Here is a 27,382-nt window from a genome sequence, read left to right on the forward strand (position 1 = left end):
ACACCGTCTACCCGAAGGAAACAACGTGAAGGTATCTATTGTCAAAACAAGAGTGAAGATCTGAATTTTCACCTCACTATCACAAGGGAAACAATGCAGAAGCACCAAAGAGACGAAGAGAAGACCCGAACGAAATGTCTACGTCTTTCCTTGCCTTTGGAAAAGCAACACATTACTATTCCAAAGGACAAGTAAAGAGGGGCAGCTGTAGACACCCAATTTCGTCCGGGGGCACACAAACAAGGACATGGATCTCTGTTACGAAGGGAAGGAGCTCCCGAAGCATGCCAACGAGAAGACAAGACTTCAGAGGGCCCAAAAGCACAGATTAAATATTTTTATGGGCCCGGAACGAGCCGTTCCAAAATCGGAACAGGTCGTTCCAAGGTCCGGAACGGGCCGTTTCGAGGCTCCCAAAAAGCCAAGAACCCTAATTTGGAACGGGCTGTTCCGAGATTGGAACGGGCCGTTCCAAGATTGGAACAGGCCGTTCCAAACTCCTCCAAAAAGGGGTAAAAGCTTATTTGGAACGGGTCCGAAACGGGCCGTTCCTAAATCTGGAATGAGCCGTTCTAAGGCCGTTCCAGACCAATCATGTGTGCTGAATTTGGACCCCAGAACGGGCTGTTCTGAAATCAGAACGGGCTGTTCTGGTTCCCCGGAACGGGCCGTTCCGGTTTCAGAACGGGCCGTTCCAAGGTCCAAATTAAGGCACAACGGCCATATCCAGAACGGCCGTTCCAATTTTGGAACGGGCCGTTCTGGACCCCCCTTCTAAAGTCTATAAATAGACGGCTGGGGCTCATTTCTCCGGACCCCGAAAATTTCGTCCAGCACTCTCTAGAGCTCGAAATTTCTCTCTTTTTCTCTCTCTCTCTCCTATTGTATTTCTTGAATATTGTGAGGCATTTGTGTAGTGTGAAAGGTTGCCATAAAGCACCTACAATTTTCATATTGGAAGATCTAACAAAGCTTGCTACGAGGTATTTTGATCAATTTTCTTCTCTCTCTTTTATTTCTTATATTTAATAAATATTGTTTATATTAAGAGCAATCATGTAGATATTTTAGAGTCAATTGTTTAATTTAAATTTTAAATCATGTAAATAATCATCAATAAAAGGGGATATAATATTTAATTTATTATTTCTTATCGCATTAACTTCATCATAGGGTACCGATTTAGGGCGTTGTAAGGGTGCTTAATACCTTCCTTACACGTAACCGATCTCCGAACCCAATTCTGGTTATCAAGGCCATTATTGGATCTTTTAAAATTCTTTTCTTTTTCTAATGTTTTAAGTAAAACATTAGTGACGACTCCATAGAACCTATTTTCAAAACCATTGATTAAGGATTAGTCTGGTGTCCGGACATTCTTTAATTGATGAGATCTTTAAAAGGATGTTTAAACCATAGGTCGCAAGATCGGAAATTTTCGGGTTACGACACGAGCTATTTGCGGTTGCAAGTAGTTCAAAACGATAATATTGTGACTACAACTGCAATATTGTGTTCATGCTTCCCCGTGACTTCAACAAGATAGTATACGCTACACAATTTATGATTAACTGACAGTGTCTAAGCTAAGTCATTGTCATTTATACTGCAACATTTATAATGACTTGGAAGCCTAAGTGTGTGTTTGGTATCCCTTCTTGGATGTGTGTTTAGAGGTAAAAATCACGGCAAAACAATCCTAAAGATGCAGAATCTATAGATATTTGCTTTTGTGGATATGGATCAACTTTGACACAATGCAATAGTAAACACGTACTAATTTCACTAGAATTTTGAATTACAACAGAAATAGTAATGCCAAACCGGGTTAGACCAAGAAGGTTGACACACCTTTTCTTTTATGGATCAGCTGTAAAAATCCTGTTGATATCTGAGTTCCATGAATGCATAATGGATAACTTGTTACAAGGACAAAGTCATCTTACATTGAGATCATTGTACAAGCAATAAAATTTATCTTGAGTTCAATGAATCGTCCTTTTAGAGGTATAAAAGAACCAAAAATTGGTTACAATGAATATCTCAGCAGTGGGTGAAGGGTCAAAAGGACTAGCAAAAATCACTACTGTTTCACCATGAAGGAACTTTTACAACTGCAACCACCAACTGCACTGGGGTTTTCAGTTACCTGCATATGAAACCAGAATCTGATTGTAAATTTTGACATCGCCTAGATACCTTTATGATATTAATATGCAACCTTATAACAGAGTAATGATAAACACATGCTCCTTCTCACCGCTACACTCCTCATATGCATATTAGTGTACCAACACTTATCTGAATTGAACATCAATACTTCTCTAAAGACCATACACACCACTTTTAGGGTTCTGCGGCAAAACTCTCTTTAAACACAACCATGAAATGAAACAAAAGAGAAAACATGTGAAATTAATCGAGAGTAGACCCAAATAACTTGATCACAGGTGGTCATCACCGATTTTTCTTACAGAACAAAAGCATCTAAAGGTATTTCTTGGTTGATTACAAATCAAGTCAAATCTATTAAGATTAAGAGAAACTGTATCAGGTTCACTTACGAAAGTTTTCTGAAAAATTTCAGATAAATTCCCAAATTCTTTCGCAGTTTGAAAATTCCAAGATTTCAAAAGATTGAAAAGGGCTTAATGTCCTGGGAAAACTGAACCATAAGATATCAGTGAAATGTTCTCCAATTCAAACTCACTATTAAGTGTGTGCCATCCAACGTAATGCCAATCCAACACTTGCATTCCTTTTACAATTGTGCATTGGAATGTGTAAAACTTCCATTGAACACCAATGAAACGGATCTCATAACACAAGCTAACACATGCAAATCAGCAACAAGCCAATAATCACTTTGATAAACACTTGCAGAAATAAGCTGCCTTCAGGTCTTTTTTAACATATGCATCCATTACTAAAAGAGCTAAAGATATGAGTCGCTAGTGTTTTTTCCAAAAAATTCCCAAGAAAAATATACTCAAGTGCATGTTTGGATTAGATTATTTTGAGGAATTTTCTTTTTTGTAAATTTAAAAGAGCTTTTGAAAAGTAAAAGGAAACAATTATTTCTCAAAAGCAATCAGTTCCAAACGTGAACAAAGAACTATTCTTCTCTAGTTGTTAGCTAAATCATAAAGTTCCACGCCAAAATAAGGGTGGAGTGAAAATATGAAGACAATAATTTATGCACAGCTCACAAGTGTACTAGACTTACCACGAATGCCGAACGGATTAGCTCCTCAACATAATCAACAGTTGCCCCTTTTACAAAATCGTACGATAAGTTGTCAACGACCAATTTAATTCCTTCTTTCTCAAAAACTCTGCCAATGTCATAATAGAAGTTGTAAAAACAAGGGCTTGCATATCATCCTTGAAATTTGACTGGGAAAAGGTAATACCTATCATCTGAGTTGATTCTGTCCTCCAGATTAAAAACATACTGGAATCCAGAACATCCACCAGTTTCCACACTCAAACGAAGCACTTTTCCATCTGTTGATGATTCATTAGCTTCCAGTTCCTTCATTCTCTATAACATATTAAGTTGTAGAAATGAATCAATAACAGTATTGATGACTTGTAGTGATATATAGTTTCTGTGACTTATACATTATGAAATCACAGGCATGGGGGTGAGGGTCCATGAATCAAACTAAATATAAATTTCATGGATTCAAAGTTTAAACAAAACAATAGGTCATCGCTAACTACTGAAGCAAGACAATGGATTATGGAATGCAGAAGGAATCATGCATCTACCCCTCTAGTTGGAGAGACAAGGGTGTCCGAGGGGTTGTTTAGTTTGAGAATTTTTTTTTCTTTTTTAATTACAAAAATGTCACATTTATTTATTTATTTTTCCACTTTGTTTCTTGTTTTCATTTTCTGTCTTCAACAAACTTTTGAAAGCAGGAGATAAAGAGTAAACAATGTGACATTTTTGTATATAAAAGCAAAAACAGAAATGTTTTCTGAAATCAAATGGCTCGTTAGTTTCTTTCATTACGATGAAAACCGACTAAGTTTCCCACTTGAGTCAGCTATGCTTCTCAAGTTCTAACTTCTCACCATAGCTTCTAGTACTCAAGTTAGTATAATCAAATATAATAAGGACTATAAAATGCTACAAGCTGTTGGCACTTGGCACAACCTGCATCATCGAAACAACAGTTACATAACTTATTCCAATGACCTGAGGCATACTTGAAACTTATGACAGTGAAGAATCCACTGAATAAAGCATGTTCATGTCTTTCCCAAATCCCAAACTAGTATTATATATCAAACAACAACAACAACAAAAGTCTTATTCGTCTAATCCCATTAAGTTAGGTCGATTACATAGATTACACGACACAGAATCCATTCGACTCGATTAAGGACCAAATCTTCAAATATATTCTTCAACACATGAGAACTGGATATATCTGACAAACAACAATTTATATATATATATATATATATATATATATATATATATATATATATATATATATATATATATATATATATATATATATATTTATTTCATTGATGAAAAAAAAAAAAGTGCTATTGAACCCCCATTTTTGCAGTTGCCAAATACAAATCGAGTCACTATTCACATGACCAAACCAATAGCTATCAGTATCACCCATGAAGAAAAAAATAAAAATTTCCATTCTATTAAACAGTGACCATCAATTTGTTAAAAAAAATATATCATGAAATTGCAGAAAAAGAATAGGCAAGCTTGAATATCGTTTCTTTCTTTGGTTTCAGACTTTCAGGTGCGCATAGAAAATAGTTGGATCCCATAAATGATAAAAATAAAAATAAAAATAATAATAATAAAATTAGGGAACATACTCGCACGCAGTTTTGGGTGATGTGAACGGGCTCAGCGGAAGAAGAAGAGGGAGTGGCATGGTGAAGAGTCGAAGCAGAAGCAGAAGCAGAAGCAGAAGCAGATGAAGAAAACCGCACAAGGTTGTGGTTGTGTCGGAATCGTGCTGCCAATTGCAAAGCGAGGCTTCGAATCATTGATCGTTCTTATGTTGTCTCGCAAATCAAATGAAAATGAAAATGAAAGTGAAATGAAATGAACGATGTTGTCTGAGATTGCGTTTGTTATTTCACGGTAGCGTATAGCGCAGCCACACAACGTAGGTGTTTTGTTTTCTATTGTGGTGGATTCCATCACCTCGTTGGCGGAAGGATCCAACGGCTCATAATTTACCAACTCATCCCACGCTCAAATAGATTAATTAATATTATATTATGATTATTATGTAAATTAAATTTTAGAATGAAAGTACACAATCAACACATGCATGTCAAAGTGGCTTAATTTACTCGTTTAACTTAAATAGCTTTTTTTTACATCACATCTAAAAAGGTTAAGTTTAAAATTGTTTTTAAAAAATCTTCAATTAAAAATATATTTTATTTTTATAGTCTTAAAAGTCCTCTTATTTATACTCAAACAAACTCTAAATTGAGTTTTATGGTTAAACTTTATGATTAGTATAGTTCAATTTATATATTAAATCTAATACAACGCGTAAAAAGGACAAATTGAGTTAATTGATTTATTGGTTTGGATTTTTTTTCGCGTGTGTAATATTTAATAGAATGTTTAATTAAAATTATATTATCAGATAAAATGTTAAATTAAATAGACTATTTTAAATGTCTATTTTATTACTTTGTTTTACTTTTTTTTTATTTTTATGAATACTCTGTTTTACATTTTTTTTAATATATGATAATAGTTGCTAAAATTCATTGTGACAACTGGGAAGATAATTTAATACTCTTTTCTTTTTTTAATTGTGACTGACTCTCTTATTTTCATTATTCTTTTTTACTATTTATATTTTTCTGTCATTTGAGGACGATTTTTGGAGAAAAAAAATTCTTGCTGTCCTTATTTCCATTTGTCTATTTTATTTTAATTTATAAAATTATAATATACATTATTAATAAATTAATATACACTTACTTTTGTCGAATGTCATCTATGTTTTTTTTATTTATTGAAAACATATTAAATTGTATTAAAAAATTAACATCGAAAAAGTTTTCTTATCTGACTCTATTTACATTTTTTTTATTTTAACATATAATAAATAAACAATTAAAAATCTTGTTATTTTTGAAATATTTTTATTTAATTATTAAAATACACCATTTTAATGTTTAATTTGCTTAATATTTTAAAATATTAATAAAATAAAAATTTAACCATGCATTTTATTATAGATCAAAACTAAAACACAGGTTAAGTATGATTAGTATTATTTTCTAACTAAAATTAGAATTTTATCTGGATAACATACATTTAAATATAAATACTAAATTATTTGTTTGATTCTTAATCTCTTAATTGTTTTTTCTTTTTAAAATACTACATGAACACTTTTTAACTACATAAAAGATGTTTTGTTGTAATTTACTCTTTATTTCTTATAAAATGGTAGCACTTTTTAACAATTTTTTTTATTTACATTTTATGATTCATTAAAATTATTAAAAAATTCCAAATTTTTTTTTTGAAGGGAAAAAATTTCAAATTTTGATAAGTTGTATTATTAAATTAAGAAAGGTACTAATTACATGTATACTCAAATATATGATTTTTAATGAATTTAAAATTGTTAGAAAATGAGTGTTAATATAATAATTATAAATAAATAAATTTTGAAAAACAAATTAGCAAGAATCTTGCCATTGCCCATTCATCCTCTTAATTTAAGGAGTTGCTACAGTACCCTTAAAAAATGAGGAGTTTCCATACATTTTTTTATATAAACTCATAAAAGATTTTAAAAAAATTAATTTAATTATAAAATGAATAATCTAAATTATACTTATAAAATAAAAAGTAAGATAAAATTATAGAGATTAAAATTATAGAATTTCAATAATATTATAAAATATTAAAAATAAATAAATAATAGAAATAAAAAATTATTAAAATTATAATATAAAAATTCAAAAATTTAAGACAAAAAAATAAAAAATATACTTAAAAAATTATTAAAATTAAAATATAGAAATTCAAAAATTTTAAGTGAAAAAGATAAAAATATACTTAAAAAATTATTAAAACTAAACTATTTAAATATATAATAATATTATTACAAATAAATTAAATTATATAAAATAAAAATAAAATAACTAAATAATTTAAAAATTAAAAGAATAAAATATCATAAATATTATTTAAATAAATTATTAAAAATATAAAATATAAAATATAAAAAACTATACCGGTACCCTCTCAAATAAGATGGGTAGCATAGAATTTCTCCTTAATTTATTGTCACCATCCTTCTCTTTTCTCACTTTGACTCTGAGTTTCCAACCCAACTTAACAACTCAACAGTGGTGTGTTCAATTGCAGTCGCCATTACAGCGTAGCTCCGATCATCGAGAATGCGTAACCTCGCTGCACCTCGTTCCTTCCGTCTTTGCATCAACTCACCCATCTCTCGCGGCAATAAGCTTCCTTCTGTTACTCTCAACCCTCTTTCGACACCTTCCAGTAACTTCTCTCTCTCTCTCTCTCATGTATGTATCTGATTTTTCTTTATCATTCCTCTCTAATCTCTTTTCCACTCCACAGGAACATCTCCACCGTCCATTCAATGCGCCGTTCAATTCCGCCCCTGCATCGATATCCACAAGGTAGCTACCACCGTCTTCCTCTTTCTCTGAATCAATCCCTTTTTCTCTGATTGAGTGAAACGCTGCGTTTTATGGCAGGGGAAAGTGAAGCAAATTGTGGGGTCCACCCTTCAGGATTTGAAAGGGTCGGATCCTGTCACCAATTTTGAGTCTGACAAGTCGGCGGCGGAGTATGCTGCGCTTTACAAACGAGACGGACTCACCGGCGGCCACGTCATCATGCTCGGTGCTGACCCTTTCAGCAAAGCTGCTGCGCTTCAAGCATTGCATGCTTATCCCGGTATTGTTCTTGTTACCACTTTCTATTTGCTACCACTCATTTCTCGCATTCGTGTTTAATGTTTATAGCATCACCATCACATGTTTGGTTTAACTTTTTCTAGAATCACTTATAAGAGTGTAAAAGAAAGGGTCTCTTTGGATTAACTTCTCCGGAAGCACTTCTTGGAGAATAGAAATAGGAAGAAAAAAAAATGAAATTAGTGCTTTAATAAGTTAAAATTAGCTTATGCATAAGTTAATCTCTAGACACTCTCTCGTGGTGTTTTTCCAAAAATTGATTTTTAACATATGTGTAAGCTTGTTTTATCTTATAGAGAAGTTTATTACATGCTTTTTTTCCTACTTTTTTCTCCTAGAAGTGTTCTTAGATAAGTTTATCTAAATAGACTCTAAGAAAGGAAAATAAAATAAACTTCTTCATAATTCAAAATTAGAATATGCATAAGCTAATTTGTAGAAGATCTCTCATGTTAGCTTCTCCAAAATCTTATTTTTAATTTATAGATAAACTAATTTTAGCTTATACAGAAACTTATTTCATTTTTTCTTCTTATTTTTTTTTTCTTTTATAAATGCTTATAGAAAAATTAATCCAAACAAGCTCTACAGATAATTAGTTTTAGAATATGATGCTCGTTGACCGTGATGTAGGATGTTTCTTTGATTTCAAACTTATGACAAATGCAATCAAGAGGAGTGCTGGCAATGCACTTCTTTAGTTTCAACGTTTTTTCTTCATTTGGTTGAAATTCATGTGAATTCTACTGGTTTGTGAATGAGCCCCGTCATATGAAAAATGAGAGCAATATGTTTAGCGGGACTCATGAATTTCACCCACAAGGTAAATGCGTGTCAGAGAGTATTAGAAAATTTATTGCTAACATAATGGAACTAATCATCTACATAAATAAATAAATGATTTTCAACCACTTAGTACATGTTTGGGTACATGCCTACACAGTTATCTTAGGGAACTGATTGTTTTGGTTTTTTGAAGTGCTCTCTCAAGAAGTTAAAAAAGTTAAGAGCTCTTCAATTAGTGAATTTCAAACACACTATCTTAAGAAGTTTTGCACTATTGGTTAGTTATAGGGTGTCACCTATCTAAATAACTCTTTAGAAGCTCACTAATTATTAATAAATAAAAAGTAGTTGCTATAAAACTATAACGATATGGTGGCTGTTGTTTCCTCTCACTGTAGTGTAACCGTGGATTGAATTTAAAATCTAAATTAGTTAAGTGAAAAGATACAGGACATAAATTATTTGGCAAATGTTCTGCATATTTTTTGTAATAGTCATCTATTGGGTGGCTTTTTTCTGCTTTGGCCTTTTTGTTGACATAAAACTAATTGTACAGTCTTTAAAACTTAAAAGTGCCTTTTCTATGCCTTGATACTGCATCCCCTGTCTTTTATGGTTGATGGTATCTTTAAAACTTACAGATTTTTCCTCTGCTGAACTTACTGTGGAGGACTGGTAAAATTTAGGCGGTCTTCAAGTTGGAGGAGGAATAAATTCTGACAATTGTTTGAGTTACATTGAGGAAGGAGCAAGCCATGTCATTGTTACATCTGTAAGCTATATCTCTTTTCTCCTTTTTAGCATTGTTCAATGTTTTAGTTCCAGTATCATTTATCCAATACACATAGACAGAAAAAAATGTCTCATTAAATGTTTATGGACAGGGCGTCCTACTTAAATGCACTTTCAAATACCTTTGCACATTATAAATAGGGTTGATCTGCAATCATGAAGAACAGTTTTCCTTTCTTTTCAATATATATATATATTTATATATATTTTTTTATTTCAATTGTAGACTGAAAATTAAAGCACAGAAAAGACCATATATTTGTCAGGTTGCTAGAAAAACTCATTAATTTCCATGGGGGGTCATCTCCAATCTTGATTTCTGTTAAATCAACTCACTGATTATCTCACTGAAGAAAACTTGATTTGGCATTTGTTAATGGAAGATTATTTTAGACATTATATTTATTGATTCTGTATTTGCAGTATGTATTCAATAATGGACAAATGGATCTTGGAAGGCTAAAAGATCTTGTTCAAATTGTTGGAAAAGAGAGGCTTGTTTTGGATCTCAGTTGCAGAAAAAAGGTACTAATATTTGACTGTAAATTTGTTCAAGAAAAAGTCGTACCAGAAGAAAAGTGAATATTTTTAATACTTGGCTAAAAGTGTTCAAATACTCTAGAGCAGTACCATCCATGTAAGCTGGGGGAACTGGGGAAGTCATCAGTAATTAGGAAATAGTTTTGTGTATTAATAATTTGGCACACTTGAAGTGTGAACAGTCAAGACAATTTTATGATGTTTATCTACAGGTCCCTATATTTTTATGCTTTCTGATCATTTAGTTGAAATTTTTTTAAGCACTCATGGTTTTTGATGGTCAGGATGGTAAATATGCAATTGTCACTGATAGATGGCAGAAGTTCAGTGATGTTTTTGTGGAGCCTGATGTAATGCAATTTCTTGCCAACTTTGCTGATGAGTTTCTGGTTCATGGTGTTGATGTTGAAGGGAAGAAGTAAGAAACAATTTTTAATGTCTTAAAATAACTTCATATAAGGACAAAGATTCTAGTTATAGAATTAGGAGTGACAAATCCATATTTGATAAAATACTTGCTAATCTATCCCAAAAGAAATAGAAAAGTGTTCTGTATGTAACATGTTCTGTTTATTTCTTGGTTTTGTCATTGCTGCTAAAAGACATATTAAAGATCTTTACATTCTATTCTTGCTTAGATCTCAATCTGACAATCTCCATATACATCCTTGTTTCATTCCCACTTTTCCTAATATCTGATAGGCTCCACTTTCATATGATAAATATTGACAATTAATTTGAGAATGAGATTCACCTAAATGTTTCTCGTTTTTTCGTCATCTCAAGTTCACTGGATTGAGTGGAATAATCAAATAGTTTTTAATAGCATAATTTGGATTGTTGATAATATCAAATTTAAGCACAAATTTTTATTCTGTATGAATGCCATCGAAATAGTTCAGTTGAAGATTAACTTCTGATTTTGTGCTTAAAGAAATTGTTTTGGAATCAGACCTACACTAATTATATCGGTATTTATATTATTAATTAATAGTTTTGAAATAAACAAGTTAAATTTGATAAGATAAATTGATGGATTTAGAAGGGGGGAATTTAGAGAGAAAGAGAGAACTTAGGGATTGAAAAGGCTTTATTATTCAAGGGATTGCAGTTCATAGGTTCTGCATATCATCCATTTATATAGACTCCTGATGAATTTGGTGGAGACTATTTCCTTGGTTAATATCAACGGAGTGCAACTCCCTAGAGACTAATGCCCATGAACGCTAAGTGCATTAACTATTATTATTTCTAACATTCCGCGTCAAGCTAAAGCTGATTAAGCTTTAAACTTGTCAGAGATAAACCCTCTCCTTTTTAGTAATATTGTATCCAGTAAACATGGTTGAAAAAGCAACATAAGGCAGGGTTAGATAAACCACTGAACAATATAACGGTAGTTGGAAATTAACACAGCTGGAAATGGATGCAGTTGGAAATTGACACAGTTGATGCAGCTGAAAATTGCTAGGGAAAAAAGTTGCGGGAAAAGCCATCCGCAGTTGCATGTCACTAAAAATTTGACAATGGTTGTACTTGTAGATTGTCACAAGATGCTGGAAAGTCACTGAGAGAGCAGCAGGTCATCAGAGAAGTTGCCAATGGTGATAGCTTGTGAGAAAATTTTTCGTGTCTGGTGGACTATGAAACAGTTGCCAAAAGAGTGACTGAATGTGCCGGAAGAGACAATACAGTGGAGGAGAATGCTAAGCAGAGTTGTCAAAACAAAGGAGACATGAAATAGAAAACCACTGACAAAGAAATAACTTGGGAGAGAAAATGGCTGGGATTTGTGTTTTAGGATACTAAAAAGCAGGGTGAGGAAACCGCAGTAGAGAGAAAGTAGAAAAAAGGGAGTCCCAAATTTGAAGGGAACTTGGCAGTGGAATCGTGACAGGACAGGCTATGATGGATGGTAACCCTTTGCTACCATATTGAACTTAGAGGGGGAGAATTTAGAGAGAAAGAGAGAATTTAAAGATGAAAATTCTTTACTATTCAAGTGAATGTAGTACATAGGTCATGGATATCATCCGCATTCTTCACTAAGTGAGGTCTACTGGATTGAAGGATGCCATTGAACTTGGTTAAAGACCAAATTCTTAGGGATATTGGGTGTGTTTAGATACATGCTTAGAAGTGTTTTTGAGAGTTTCTTTACTAGAAAATACTCTTTTTTTTAGTAGAAAAGCTCTCAAAAGTGCTTATAATTTATATCCAATAGGTTCATTATTCAGTATGAGATCTCTCTTACTAAATTCCTCCAATATCTTTCTTGGTCGCCTTTCCCCCATTTTCCAAAGGTTAAATTAAAAAACATACAATCTACTCTTTTCACTCGCACATCTAGTGGCCTTCTTCGCATATGTCCGAATTGCCCTAACTGATTTTTTGTCATCTTTTCTTCTATTGTGGTCACAAATATCTTATATACAACATTTTTTATAGTCTTTTCTTGTATGGCCACACATTATTAGACACGAATACCCATGAGCATTAAATGTATTTTACCATGTGATATATGAATATACTAATACCTAATTGCATTAACTATTATTGTTTCCATCAGTTTTGTCTACCCCATATCATTTGTTTTCTTGTTAAATCAAACGTTAATTAAACAAAAAACTAAATTCTGTACTTCAATCAAAGTATTGTGTGATTGTATTTCAAATTACCTGTTCTGGTAGTTATTTCAAAATATTAATTAAAGAATATATCTAGCAATCTATAGGTGTTTTCTAGATCAACCAAAATTTATTTCCGAAAATGAAAAATCAACTCCATATGCATGCATTGAAAATACATGTGATGATAAACAAAATTTCCTTGTAGGCTGGGAATTGATGAAGAGCTTGTGGCTTTGCTTGGCAAACATTCACCGGTTGGTAGCCCTTAATTTTATTTTCAACTACTGCAATGCAACAAAGTTTTTAAATTGCCTGAATATCATAATAAGTAAAGGAGTTTGTGCATTTCTGTTCTGTTTAGGAGTGGTTAATGTAGGAAAATATCTTTTCACTGTTTGAAAGACTGGCTCTGGAATGTTGACTAACGGTTAAAAACTTGAGTTACATCAGATTTCCATTGTGTTTCTCTTGAAACCATTTGAAAGTGTGGATATTATTGATGAGTTTTGGTTTTCAGATTCCTGTTACTTATGCTGGTGGTGTGACTGGAATGGCTGATCTAGAGAGGATAAAAACTGCCGGAATGGGGCGTGTGGATGTTACTGTGGGCAGTGCCTTGGATATTTTTGGGGGAAACTTAGCTTATGAAGAGGTTGTAGCTTGGCATACCCAGCAAAAGGCCTCTGTAGTTTAATTAGTATGATTTAGACTTGTTGGGGGCAGGAACTGGTGAGCAAGGATCTGTTTTTGGTGTTTCTCTAGGTGTTTAACTGTGTATCAGGAGAGTTTTTGTAACAACTTTTTATTTATTTTTTTATTTTTTATGATTTCAGCATTTACCTTCACTCACTAGTGTGATTTTGACATGATTATTATCTACCACTATACTTATATTTCTTATTTTAAGAAGTTTTTTAAAATGAGTGAATTAAAATAAAGACAAATTAATATCAGGTAATATTACATAAAGTCAAGAAATAGTACAGTAATAAATTTATAATAATATATAAAGACAATATACTTTTTTAGTGTACACAGATATTTTCACTTCCATAACTACTCTAAAACACCTACCTTTTAGTTACAAGTTATCTGTAACTTTTTATTTTTTATATTTTAAATAAATATACCCTAGTAGTTAATAAAGGAACTAAGTTTCTAGGGTATATAGACAGGTATCTTATTGACTAGTAATGCTTCAATATAATCTTTCATTTTCCCTTCTGAATGTGTATAGATATCTTTATCTTTGTAAAACACATCCATCACGCGTGTTAAGTTGACAATAGGCATAAGAATAGTCGATGGTGCTTGAGTAGGACTAAGACATGCCTCATTAATGTCCTTCCAAGCACTGTCAACCTTCTTTAGGAGTTGATCAATGGCATCCTGCTTTGAGGTATTATGTTGCATCATATAGCATTCAATGCTTGAGGCAACATGTCCTCTTTCTTGCTCATACTACATAAACAGAACAGAAGAAGAATAAATCACAATGTAATCAATATTTATTAGTTAAACTAAAATTTGTTTGTCTGAATAAAAGAAAATAAGTAAAATTTGTATAAAGTATTTAGCAAAATTAATATTATTGATTTCTTTCTCCAGGTGGTGCTACCTATGTTTGCATTTTTTTTTTCTGTCTCTATGGGAGTCTGTGTATCAGGCCTTGTATGCGGAATCTTGCTATTCCTTATTCTTATGTTCAGCTTTCTTGTTGTCTTTAATAAATTGAACTTTGCTCATCAGAAAAAAGATAAGAGCAATGCTTGTAGGGTTATATATATATATATATATATATATATATATATATTTTTTTTTTTTTTTTTTCTGGTCATTATTTGAGAGAGATATATTTATGAAGAGGAGAATTATATCTTATATTATTTTTGTCGAAATATTTGCAAACATAATTCTACATTGATATAATATATATTGTCTGTTTTGGAGTTCAACCTTCACGGTTTTATAAACTTTTTTTTTTTGTAAAATATGTATCTGTTTTATAAATCTTTATTTCTCTTATTGTTTTAATAATGTGGAATTTGATTTGTATCCCAATAATGCTATTATTATTTCTTTTCAACACATTTTTATTTATTAATAAATAAGCGTATTTTTGGGAGTCAGTATAAAAAAAATTGAAAATTACTTTTAGTCATATCAAGATATAATAAGCTTAATGCTGAGAATATTTTGAAAAGAAAAAAAAAGTATTTGTTATCTAATATGTACCTCATTTCCAGCAATGTCATCCATGAGCCTACTAATAGTTATAGCAGCTATAACAATGTTTGGGTGACTTGTTGCCCATATAAGGATCTCCTCTGTTGTGTCTTCTATGCCAATGAAAGATATGATTATCAACACAGGATAACCGATTGATACAGTTGCAACTTGCATGTATTCTTTTATGGTTGGTGTATGGTTACAATGAAGCCATCTTGCCTCAGTCATTTGAGCCTGTACCAGCCTTTTCATCTAGAATTAAAACACAAATTTATGATACTGAGAAGTGTGTTCCATACTTTTTGATTGATTTACAAGAAGATTTCTCCATACAAGTGTACATCAAATAATAGTTATAATAATGGATAAAAATTAAAATTTTGATTGGATTATAAAAAAAAAATTCAATAAGGGTATAAAAATTATCTATCAGACTTAGGTTTCATATTTTTCTTTTATATTTTATATTTTTTTATTTAGTTAGAATTTTACACTAGGGAAAATGGTCTATGAATAAGAGCTAATAATGTATTTTATTTTACACATCATATCATAACAAGTTAATATAATCTCAAATTATCTAGCCTTTGTTCTCTCCTTTTCTTTCTTCATACTTCAGTCTCAATATTTCAAGATTATCCTATTTTGTGTATACAATTTTCTATCTATTTCACCTTTAATAATTGTTAAAAAAATTGTCACAAATATAAACAAAGCAAAATATATTATGAAAAAATATATTATTTTTTCTGTTTTACTCAAGCATAAAGTGCGTTTTTCATTCTAGTATATATATGGGGAAATGTACTCACTATAATTCCAAATATTTTTCTTGTTGCATCATTTTCAGTTAAGCACAGTTAAGCAGATCCAAATTAATTGCGAGGTTTGGTTATCTCATATGGGATTGGTGAAATTCTTGTAAGGAAAAGAGGAATGGTTTAGATCACACTATTAATTGCCCATAGGATAGCAAAAGATATCTTAAATATATTTTTAGTCTCTCAAATTTAAGATAAAATTTTTTTTAATCCTTCAAATTTAAAATGAATATTTTTAGTTCCTGTAATTTTTAAAAATCTTGTTTTAGTCCTTTAGATTATCAATAACATATCTGAAAGTGACAAATTAAGATGGTTATGCTATATCAATTGGATTTATTGTAATGTTTTCACTAATAGGAACATCAATAAGTAGATTTTATGCAATAATATTTAATAAATTTCTTAATAAAATTTGAATGTAAAGATTAAAATAAGATTTTTGAAATTACAGGGACTAAAAACAACAATTTTAAATTTGAGGGATCAAAAATAAATTTATCCTAAATTTGAAGGACTAAAAACATATTTAAGTCGCAAAAGATTCATTTTCTCTAAAGTCTTTCCAAAATATTTAAAAATAATTAATAATAAAAATAAAGAAATGTATTTATCTTTATTGAAAATAAAGAAATGCATTTCCAAAATATAGCCACAAAAAATAAAAAAGTTCAAATGGTATGGAAGATGCACTTAATCTATTATGTCAATTGAAAAAAATAATATAAAAAATTGCAGGTAACTATTGCATGCAAATAAATAAAAAAAACTTTAATCATACTTCTTTCTTAGCATACTCGATGTAGTATGCTTTTCCTTGATTTTTCATCTCTTTCTCTATTTCTTCAAAAACATCCAAAATTGTTGTATAACAAAATTTCATGTATTCTGGGAGATCAGCCAAACAACATATATCCCACCTGCTAGTCAATAGAAAGTTGGTTTTAATTAATTTATTTGAAGAAAAATAGTGAATCAAATATATACTAATATATACCATTTTTTGTGCGTCTAACCTCTCAATTGCATTGGTGAAAACCTCAAGTTCATCAATGGTTCCATAGGCATCATACAAGTCATCAATGATGGCAATTATAGAACCTATTTTTATGATTATCTTTCTAGCAAGAGAATATTGTGGCTCAAAGTAGACTCCCAAAGTCCAAATGCAACCTTCTACAATCCTATCTCGTACGAAAGGCAATTTTGTTGGGACATTTAAATCCTTAATCCACCACCTGATCACCAAATTCAATATTAATTTCTAAAATGAAAGGTTTTAGACTTGGGGTTTATTTATTTATTTAATGAAAGATCATAGTTTGAGAGGAAGATATTACTTGGTCACATTACTGAGTTCTTTTCGATGTAGCTTTTGCAGCATATTAAAATCTAATTTTGCAAAGGTTAGCAAATTTTCATCACGGGAAGGATCTTCTTCATAGAAAGAGATATAATGTCTTGCCTCCAACCTAGGTATTCCCTTATGAAGTGCTTGGCCTAAGATGTGGTTCACTTGTGTAGCAAGAAAAGGGCTTAATTGGGTGGTTAAGGACTTGGTTAACTGAACATGAGTGAATTTATATGCTTCTTCAAGTATCTCTTCTCCATGAATTCTTAGTTGGGATGCTTCATACAAGCTCATCATTCCTTGTATATCATTGGCTAGCCTTTCATTGAACTTTCCAGTTTGGTCCTTGAATTTATAAAATATATCTGCTTAATTAATAAACATGTGTTAATTCTAGGTATATATATATATATATATATATATATATATATATATATATATATATATATATATATATATATATATATATATATATATATATATATATATAATCATTATGCATGCATGCTATTATATCACTATTAGAAAAATGTCATTTTCTTGCAAAAAAAATATTTGCAGAAATTTTTTGCGAATTTTCTTACAATAATAATTTCACAAAAAGACTTGCAGCATTTTACTCTACTGGTTTGTGCTTTCCCCCCTAAGCCACTGCTTTTTCAATAATTCAAGTTGTAGTCACACTCATTCCAATTTAGAGTAGATTTTCTCCTTTATTTTATATATAAAGTGTAAACAAGTGTCCTACCTTATTGTCTATTTCAAACCAAATTGAATTTGGTGGAGTTTTCTTTTTTGTTGCTCAAGTTAATAGTACATTTTATTGTATCAGTTTATTGTTGGGCATCATAGGCCTAGGTACATAAGTAAGATCTTCAGAGTGGGGGAAGATTTTATTCACGAAATTAGATTCTCTAATTTAGGAAGCCATGAGAATCGTTCGGTGTCTGCAGGCGTTGTCAATCAATCATTGGGTTTGTTAAGATTTTTTTATTTTTCCTTTTGTTGTACTTGGTTTGCTTCTCCTATATAGAAGTAGTGTATTGCACACATTTTGAAACAGGAAGGAAATTATTCAATAATCTTTTTGTTTCTCTCTTATATTTCTAGAGGTAACATATGTATTGATTGTCTACCCCACATCATTTGGTGCTTTCATTGATTCCTCCCAATGGTCAATAACATCATTCACAAACCATTACCCACCTTGAAGATGGAACCCTCAATGTCATCAATACTCAAAGCTCCCTCGTGCTTTTACTCTAGTCCTCTATTTTATGTCTTTTGTTGGTGTCAACATCTTTTGTGGCATAAACTAGCTTAAATATTTGGTTTAACATTAAGGATTGGTCGATCCCTACGTTTTCCAAATCCTTACAAGATTTCCTTGGTTTGGTGGGTTTCTACCGTTACTTTATCAAAGGCTATGCCAAGATTGCAACTCTATTCACTGCTTTGTGATGCAAATATGGTTTTCAATGGTTTGCTAAAGCTCAATCATCATTTCAATCTTTCGAAATAGCCATGATCCAAGCTCTAGTATTAGCTCTTCTGATTTTTCAATTCCTTTTGTACTCAAGACTGACACTTCTAGTATTGACATGTGAGTTGTCTTGATATAGTACAACCATCCTATAACTTTCTTTAGTAAGCAATTCTACCCCAATTGTTTTGATCCTTCTCTTATACCTGGAAACATCACGCCATCACTAAGCAATGGACGCAAACGCAATACTTACTAGGACACCCTTTTACCATTCTTATAGACCATTAAAACATGGAGGAGTTGATGACTAAAGTTATTCAGACTCCAAATAAACATGTTTAGGTTGCTAAATTGATTGGTTACGATTATACCATCCAATATGAACTTGGGATGCAAAATGTTGTCGTTGATGCTCTTTCTCACATCCACAAGCCTAACCTTGTTTCCATCTCCCTCTAGATTCTCTCTATGTTCCTTTTCAATTTCTAGGATGACATCAACAAAGAATTGGTCCACATTGATTTTTGAATATCACAGGGTCTCATATTTCCCAAAGGTAAAATTTGGTTGAATTGTACAAATTCGTTCAACCCTCTTGCCCGATGAATTTCACTTTTCACCTTTAGGCCACCTATGGTGTTTGCCAAGACTTTCGGCCACATTTGAGATAGTTATTAAGAGAATATGTGTCAGGAAGATGTGAATTTTTATATATCATAATGTTCACATGTATGTAATACTTTAAAATTTTCAAAATTATTAAAAGAAAATTTTAATTAATTAAATATATTTTATAAATATTTTAAAAGTTTTTAATAATTATATATTTTTAATGGTCTATAAGAGATCTATGGTCAAAATATATTTAATTAATTAAAAAAATTTAATTGATTTTTAAAAGTTTTTAATAATTATAAATTTTAAAGTATTTATAATCTATAGATCTCTTGTTTTTTCATGCATGTTGTGAGGAAGAAATCTCAAATATGATTTATAAATTATGAATTTGTGTTTCGTTCTCTTCTTATTATGTGTCTTATTTGTGAAGATTGAATTATATATGTAATGAATTTCGTGTAATTTGAATTGTTTGAGAATTTGCGAGTGTTTGTAGTTTCTGTATGAAATTGTTGATTTATAGAGCAAAACAAAGATTGATATTAATTGCATAAATAGGTTAAATTGATATTAAGTTTGAGTAATTTATGGTATAATAAAGTATTATTAAGTTTTAATCATGATTTTTATTGATTTATTTTTAGAGTGTTGATTTCGTAATGTGTGACTTTCACACATTTTGCAAGTTTCTCATGAATTGTTATCGCCCTAGGCACATATTTATGGCACTAGGCATGCTTATACCTACTCTTCTTTATTCCTATGGCATTGAGGCTCAAATGAGCCTCTCTGGGTACCATTTGATGTTGCTCCTACGAAGTTTTGCATTTGGGCCTGACCTCAGCCACGCCAAGCATAAGTGTTATAGATAGGGTTTTGTCGTCTCCATGTCAGGCTCAAAAAACGTTGCACCAAGCATGATAATGTTAGGATTAGATTTTATGATGTTCATAATAATTGTAGTCCTAGATGTTAACTTTTAAATTCCATTGAAATCATCTAAACAAGAGGTCTAGAACTCAAAGTATGATCAAATTAGTGAGCGGAGGTTAAGGTGTCAGATTTAGGCTAAAATGTTATGGTTTTGTAATTTTGAAAAATGGTAGATGGCAAAATCAACTCTTAAAGTCAACATAAAAGTTTTAGATAGTTGTTTTATATTTCTAACAAAATTAAGATAAGCTTGATAGAATGTATATAGATCAAGATGTCATGTTTGGATGACCTGAGGTCATAGAAGGTTAAGTTATGGAAATATTTCTTGCGAGTAATGATGGTGAATTGCTTTACCTCTTAAGTATTTAATCTTATGAATGATTTGAGGTACCTATATCAATGTTTAGGGAAGAGAACTTATGGGAGAGAACAATTGTGTATAATTTATGATGTGAGTTAATTGTGAATGACCTAAGGTGTTTTGGTGATCGTGACGTCTAAGGAATTAATGTGTAATATCAATAACATGTTAGATAACTTAAGTTATTGATGCTTAATTTGATGTTGATCTCTTAGTGATTATAGTTGATGCATTAACATATGATTTCATACTAGTTCTATTTGAGGTGTTATTAGATGATGTTGTAGATATTGTTATGTTTGAATTGCGAACATGTGAATCTTGTGGGATACAATGTGTTGTGCTTGTGTGTGGACCATGTGATGGTCTTGAGATGTGAATTCTAAATTGAGGCTTAGCAAGGATTAAGTTTGGGCATGTTGGTCTAATAATGATATAAGTAATACATGTGTGTTATGTATTTGTGATAATGTGATGACATGATATTACATTGGGTCTTGTGTCACATGCATCATATGTATAAGTGTTTTGATGGATATGATACGGAATACCTTACTAGGGAAGGTACCACTTATGTAAAAGCTTGGGAATTCTTAATCTTGGGATAGTTAGGTTTGGGAGCACCAATTCTGCCCATTTGTGTGCATCGGATGTTACTTGCACGACACCGTTATCACAATGCACCCTAATGTATCTTTTCCTAGTGTAAAGTGCAATGAAAATGTCTTGACATGTTCTCCTAAGATACTCTTTGTGTGCCTTAGGGAAATGCACCATGATGTGATTATTTTATTAGCACCACATGCATATGCACATTGAAGTTCATGTTCATTGCATTATGTGTGTTAATGTGTAACTATGTGATGAATTATACTATGACTCCATTACTAAATATGTTATCATACCTTATTATTGTAATATCTTCCCATTGTTATTTCTATATTTCGTTGTTTCTATGTCTTGAGGTTGTACGTTTGACTATTTGGATATGTTTTATGTCGTGAATCAGTCTAAGATATTTCTTACTCTCATTTTCTTGGTTGTGTTCTTGTGTTTGTTGTTATAGGTGAGGATCATCATTGTTTTGATGTTGGGTTTTACTCTCTGATAAGATGTGATATTAGGGCGTAGCTAGGATTCAAGTTTCTATTAATTGTTTATGCATAGAACAATTGTTAGATTCCTTTGTTTTTATTTTATTAGACACTTATGTGAATACCTTGTTTTAGTTCTAATTCATGATGTGATATCCTCTTGATGAGGATGTTGTGTTATTTTAGTAAAATTTCTCTTTTATAAATCATTTTCTTAAATTTCAATCTATATTTTTTTTATAGTATGCGAGATAAAGAGTGTCACATTACCAACTCATCAAAAGTATGTTCCACACAAATCTTATAGGTCATTGCTTCCTATCCCTCCCATATTTGTCCCCTTGGAAGATTTGGCACTTGATTTCATCATTAGGTTGCTTCCTTTTCATGAGTGCATCATGATATAGTAGTTATGGATCGCTTTTTCGTAGGAGCGCATTTCAACTTACTACTCACAAGTTTTACTACACACTAGGTTGCTTAAGTTTTTCTTGACTCTATTTGCAAACTACATGCTTTTTCTAAAAGCCTTATTTTTTTTACAGGGATTTGTTTTTTATGAATCTTTTTTGGCAAGAGTTATATAAGTTCAATAGTACCAAGCTTCGCATGAGTAAAACTTATCACCCTCAAAGTGATGACATAACTAAGGTTCTGAATCATAATCTGGGACAATACCTTGTGCTCATGTTCATCATAAACCAACATATATTTTTGGGAAATTTTTTGTTTTTTAGAATGATGTTATAATACTTCTTTCATTTTGCCATTAGACTTAGTCTATTTCACATCACTTATTGCAAATCTCCTACATGTATCCCACACTACCTCTGTGGTACTTCTTCATCGGAAATTATTAAGTCCTTTTTGGTCTCAATGGAAGAACTATTTCAATCCTTGCATTGGAAGTTACTTAAGGCTTAGAAATTAATGAAGGCTTCTATTGATGCTTATTGCTAAGATGTTTGTTATTGATGGGGAATTAAGTCTATGTAAAACTTATGCAATATCACTAACTTTCCCTTCATGAATCTAAGTACTAGAAGTTGGGTAAAAGGTACTATGGTCCATTTCAAAATATTGAAATGATCAATCTCATGGCTTATCATTTGGAGTTACTAGTCTAAGCCAAAATCCTTCTCGTGTTTCATTGTTCTTAACTCAAGCCACATCATAGCCCTAATATTTCTCAATTTCCCTTTTCAAATTTCTTTAACAAAGGGTCAACCTCTATTTCACCCCCTTTTTAGTTTTGGATTCCAAATTGGATGCCTTTGTGGACCTTCCCTACCAATTGGTTCTAGTCTAATGGCATGGCCAGCAAGTGCTAATGCTAATGTTGGGCTTGACAATAATGACGGTGTAATTAAGAACATGTTCAAACACATAAAAAAGAGACCTTGAAATTGAAAGATTTTATTCACTATGATTTAAATTATCTAATTTAGGGAGTCATGTTTGTTAGGTGTCAAGTGTTCTGTTTTTAGCTAATCGTTGAGTCTATTAAGAGTTTGTTATTTTTCCTTTTGTTGCACTTGGTTTGCTTCTCTTATATATGAGTGTATTGCACACATTTTGAAATAGAAAGGGAACTATACATAATTTTTCTCTCTTATTTTTTTGGAGTAACATCCTAGGCCTCTAATAAAGGGATAAATATATATTTTACTTGTCCCACCCCCATCATTAGTTGTGCAAAATTAATTTTCAAATTTATAATAAATTATTTTTTTTTAATTTGTTTCAACTCATTCTTCCTCTAAAATTGACTTAACTACATGACACAATGTAATACAACGTCCCTATACCTAAATAGTGAAAAAGTAACTTGAATGAGGAATTTAAGATCAACATTTAGGTGCAATGTTCATAACAACATACTTGGTAAAATGCGATATCCTTGTTGTCTAAGCAACCGAAAAAGTAAAGCCAATTGATGAAGATCATCTTCAAGAACTATGATATTATTGTCCTTTGTTGAAATCTCATATATTTCAAGCAACACTCCATCAATTTCATGTTGAAAATGGTATGAAACACCTGTGCGTTGGATCGAGTCTAAAAAGTTTAACGTAAAAGAGAAATTTTTACTAGTAGATGAGACAAGAACCTTCCTTAAACCCTCTTTTAATAGTTGAAATTGTTTGTTTTGGTCATTTGTTTCCTGCAAGTAGTGATGATAAAAATTAATATCAAAACTTTAATACCATAAAGTGAAAGAGGAGAATCATTTAATTATAGATGTACTATATACTTGGCTAGTTAGACTATGAGATCTATGTAATCCTTTTAGACCATGTCTATGAAAAATGACACTATCATGTAATGGTCATGTTGAAGGAGATGGGGAAGTAACCAATGGTACACTAACAACAAAATTCCAAAAAAAAGGGAAATTCTTCTCTCAAACTAACATTGTCTTTGGTGTAGTGGCAGTTGGTAGGAAGACGAGAAATGATAGAAGATGGTGGAAGCTTATATTTTGAGTGTGGTATATTAGAATTGAGATGAAGTGAAACAAATAATACTTGAGTCTTAAAAGTTTTTTTTTATCCTTGCTAAAATGAGAAGACTTGAGTGTGATTTATCATTTTATCCTTCTATTCACATGAGCAAAGTAGCATAATCAATTATGTTACCTTTTGGACGAAGCATAATTGGTTATGTTAACATAATCCCCAAAATTTTTAGTTTTAATTTTTGTTTTAACTTTTAAATTTTTTCTTTAATAGTTCTATATTTTCATTTTGCCAATTTTTCACCTTTAATTTTTATTTTGTGTTAAAATTTTTAATTTATTATTTTCAATTGTATATTTAATTGATTTATTATTTTTTATAAAACATTATTGCATATGAAAGCGCTTAATCAATTATGTTTTCCTCCTAGGTAAAATATAATTGAGTATGTACTCAAATATAATCATTATGTTTTGATCGAAGAGAGAATATAATTAATTATATGAACTTAGTTTATAAAAAAATTGAAAGCAAAATTAGATGTTAAAGATAAAAGATATTTGTATAATTTAATTTATAATATCACATTAATTCTTTATTTAATTCAATATAAATTATTTTTTATTTACTTTTCTCTTATCAAATAACTTCAATTTCTATTTTTTTTAATATTTTTTTTCCTTTCTTCCCCTCTCAGTTTCTTTCCTCTTTATTACTAAAGGTTCAAATGAACCAAAACCAGAAAAAAAAAAATATAAAAAATAAATCTAAAAAAATAAGATTAGTTTTTTTAGACTTGCATTTTCAATGTTTGGATTTGGACGGCTTTGCTGAGTACTACAAGTTCTTTTGTTTAGTTATTTTATTTTATTTTTAATAGCATTGAGTATGTAGTTTGACATTTGTGGCGATAAAATGATAATTAATAGTTATTCATAATATATGGTAAATAAATATAAAATATTAAACATATAAATTGGAAGAGTTAAAAAATGTATTTTTAATATTTAAGAATATATAGTCAATTAATTTTAATTTTATTTTCTGTTCTATTAAATTTTTCTTGTCTAGATTACATGTATCATATCTACTATTTAAGATAATATATTTAAGTTGAAAAGAACTATTATAGATAACAAGATCTTTCGTATTTAATATATTTGCATATGCAGGATTTAAATTCAAAATTATTAGTTAAATTTATAAAATTAAATATTTTAAAAATCATTCAGAAGACTTTTTTTTTTAGACAAAGAAATGTGATATTAAAAATAATACAACGGGTATTCCAATTCGTGTATATGATATTTATTAGGCTCAAGACACTCATCCTTACATTCATTTAAAAGGAAAAAAGTTAAAGAGAAAACATGTATATCTCTACTTTAACTATTTAGAATACTTTAACTATTTAGAATTCGAAAAATTATATACGTGTGTATGATTTTACTTATAAGAGATAATATGAGAATAATTAATAAAAATTATTAAATTAAGATTAAAATTAATAAATTATTATGATTAATTTTATTATAAACATCTCTTATATAAAATAAAGTACTCAAAATTTCACCTATCAAATTTTATTGTGAAAGATATGATTTAATGAATTCGTCATAATATATATGATCCATGCATAATATCATGAAAAATAGATATAAATTTTTTGCTATTTAGATATTTGTATATTGTTGAGGTAAGGAATCACGGTATAGATATTTGGGATAGATTGCATTTTAAGTGAGTTGAAAAAACATTATCAACAACTTAATAGAGATAATTGGTTGTGGCGATGGTGACAATTAGCACAATTATCACCATAACCATGATCTTTATTATTGTAGTTGTAACATTATAATAGAGACAGATTGTGGCCGACAATCATCATTATTATCACTATTATTGTTACTAATATTGTTATCGTTGATGTCACAATCATTCTCATTGTCATCACAACCATCGCTAATGTCGCTGCTATCACATAATGACGATTGTAGCTATATATGTTAAGAGCAGAGATGGTAACATGACAATAATAATAATTATTGTATATTATCACTATCATTATCGTCATATGGAGGCAACAATGACATAGTGATGGTTGATAGTAATAACAATTGTGACAATGGTTTGATCATATGAAAAGATATTTGTGTAATTTAATTTATAATATCACTTTAATTACTTCTTTATTTAATCCAATATAAATGAATTAACATGATTTTTTATCTACTTTTCTCTTACCAAATAACTTCAATTTCTATTTTTTTTTTTTACTTATTTTCCTTTTTTCCCCTCTCTGTTTCTTTTCTCTTTACTAAAGCTTCAAATGAACCAAAACCAGAAAAAAAAATAATATAAAGAATAAATCTAAGAAAATACGATTAAATTTAACGAGACATACACGTACCTCGAAACTAGTATCATAGGAAAGGAAGTAATCCCCCCAAACATTAGGGTGATAATTTGCGGTGCGACGAGTGAAGTTTGGGTTGGGTTTTGCATCATTGGTTGAAACGGGAAGTGATGATGATATGTTAGACATGGTTTGGTTCGTGGGACAAATGGAGACTTCTTTGGTTGGTGCAATGTAGCTTAACTTTCAAATGTTGAAGGAACTAAGCCACTTAATTTATAGGAGGAAACCAAATAGAAGAAATGATGGTGACTATTAATTGAGATATTTATTTTTTTCTTATTTAATAGAGTTATATCACTTGATATAATAGTATTTTTAATTGCAACTATATCTTAGTTATATGAGATATATTTAATTTATTATAATTTTAAGATTTTATTTCAAATTTATCATAAGATTATTTTTTTTATAATCTATGCAAATGAATATTAGTGACACTTATACGTGATCTAACTTTTTTTTTTTATTCATGCGGGGGCTAAAAGCCCAAGAAAAAACTAACAAAAGATTAGAAAACTAGCAATCACGAGGAAATGTTACACCAGACTCATTTGTAAATTAAAAGGAAACACTCCACAACGGGGGAGAATCGAATATGTGAACCCCTTCTAGCTTTTCTTTTCATTATTTTTCTTATTTCCTTCTTTTATAATGTATAACTTGGAATTAACGTTAAAATTTAAATTGATAATAAATGAAAAGATATAATACATTATGTGATATATTATAATATATATAAAAGTTCAAGTTATAGAAATGAAAATAAAATTGGTCAAAATAAATGTTAGAAAATCTTTTTTTTTTATTCTTTTATTATAATAGTTCGGACACATCAGAATAAGAGAGATTTAGACATTTGTACAAGTGAGAGATT

At 30.5% G+C, this 27,382-nt stretch overlaps 3 protein-coding genes across 3 annotated transcripts; 1 reads left to right on the forward strand and 2 right to left on the reverse strand.

Annotated features, from left to right (window-relative positions):
- Positions 1-1,828: 1,828 nt before the first annotated feature.
- LOC109808842 (Iron-sulfur cluster biosynthesis family protein) lies at positions 1,829-5,155 on the reverse strand. The gene is made up of 4 exons (XM_020371994.2): positions 4,864-5,155; positions 3,414-3,544; positions 3,227-3,335; positions 1,829-2,149 (listed from the first exon to the last, which is right to left on the reverse strand). The coding sequence occupies exons 1-4, from the start codon at positions 5,035-5,037 to the stop codon at positions 2,084-2,086; spliced, it is 480 nt and encodes a 159-aa protein (XP_020227583.1). The 5' UTR covers positions 5,038-5,155; the 3' UTR covers positions 1,829-2,083.
- Positions 5,156-7,341: 2,186 nt separating this feature from the next.
- On the forward strand, positions 7,342-13,579 carry APG10 (Aldolase-type TIM barrel family protein). The gene is made up of 8 exons (XM_020369841.3): positions 7,342-7,543; positions 7,625-7,686; positions 7,765-7,966; positions 9,459-9,544; positions 9,988-10,089; positions 10,389-10,522; positions 12,940-12,988; positions 13,252-13,579. The coding sequence occupies exons 1-8, from the start codon at positions 7,435-7,437 to the stop codon at positions 13,426-13,428; spliced, it is 921 nt and encodes a 306-aa protein (XP_020225430.2). The 5' UTR covers positions 7,342-7,434; the 3' UTR covers positions 13,429-13,579.
- A 120-nt stretch (positions 13,580-13,699) lies between these two features.
- Positions 13,700-26,813, reverse strand: LOC109809806 (putative terpene synthase 2). The gene is made up of 7 exons (XM_029273271.2): positions 26,500-26,813; positions 23,512-23,794; positions 17,125-17,500; positions 16,801-17,022; positions 16,566-16,704; positions 14,970-15,215; positions 13,700-14,195 (listed from the first exon to the last, which is right to left on the reverse strand). The coding sequence occupies exons 1-7, from the start codon at positions 26,632-26,634 to the stop codon at positions 13,893-13,895; spliced, it is 1,704 nt and encodes a 567-aa protein (XP_029129104.2). The 5' UTR covers positions 26,635-26,813; the 3' UTR covers positions 13,700-13,892.
- Positions 26,814-27,382: the final 569 nt, after the last annotated feature.

Source organism: Cajanus cajan, chromosome 7 (genome assembly GCF_000230855.2).
Source record: "Cajanus cajan strain Asha chromosome 7, NIPB_CcT2T_4, whole genome shotgun sequence".
Taxonomy (NCBI): domain Eukaryota; kingdom Viridiplantae; phylum Streptophyta; class Magnoliopsida; order Fabales; family Fabaceae; genus Cajanus; species Cajanus cajan.

Excerpts from the sequence above, each read along its gene's own strand:
- LOC109808842 (XM_020371994.2), bottom strand. The coding sequence starts at position 5,037 with ATGATTCGAAGCCTCGCTTTGCAATTGGCAGCACGATTCCGACACAAC. Across the intron at positions 3,545-4,863 it reads TCACCCAAAACTGCGTGCGA|AGAATGAAGGAACTGGAAGC; the intron begins GTATGTTCCCTA and ends AATATGTTATAG. Across the intron at positions 3,336-3,413 it reads AGAATCAACTCAGATGATAG|AGTTTTTGAGAAAGAAGGAA; the intron begins GTATTACCTTTT and ends TGACATTGGCAG.
- APG10 (XM_020369841.3), top strand. The coding sequence starts at position 7,435 with ATGCGTAACCTCGCTGCACCTCGTTCCTTCCGTCTTTGCATCAACTCA. Across the intron at positions 7,967-9,458 it reads AGCATTGCATGCTTATCCCG|GCGGTCTTCAAGTTGGAGGA; the intron begins GTATTGTTCTTG and ends GGTAAAATTTAG. Across the intron at positions 10,523-12,939 it reads GTTGATGTTGAAGGGAAGAA|GCTGGGAATTGATGAAGAGC; the intron begins GTAAGAAACAAT and ends ATTTCCTTGTAG.
- LOC109809806 (XM_029273271.2), bottom strand. The coding sequence starts at position 26,634 with ATGTCTAACATATCATCATCACTTCCCGTTTCAACCAATGATGCAAAA. Across the intron at positions 17,501-23,511 it reads AGGATATCGCATTTTACCAA|ATATATTTTATAAATTCAAG; the intron begins GTATGTTGTTAT and ends TTAATTAAGCAG. Across the intron at positions 15,216-16,565 it reads TCGAGTATGCTAAGAAAGAA|ATGAAAAGGCTGGTACAGGC; the intron begins GTATGATTAAAG and ends TTTTAATTCTAG.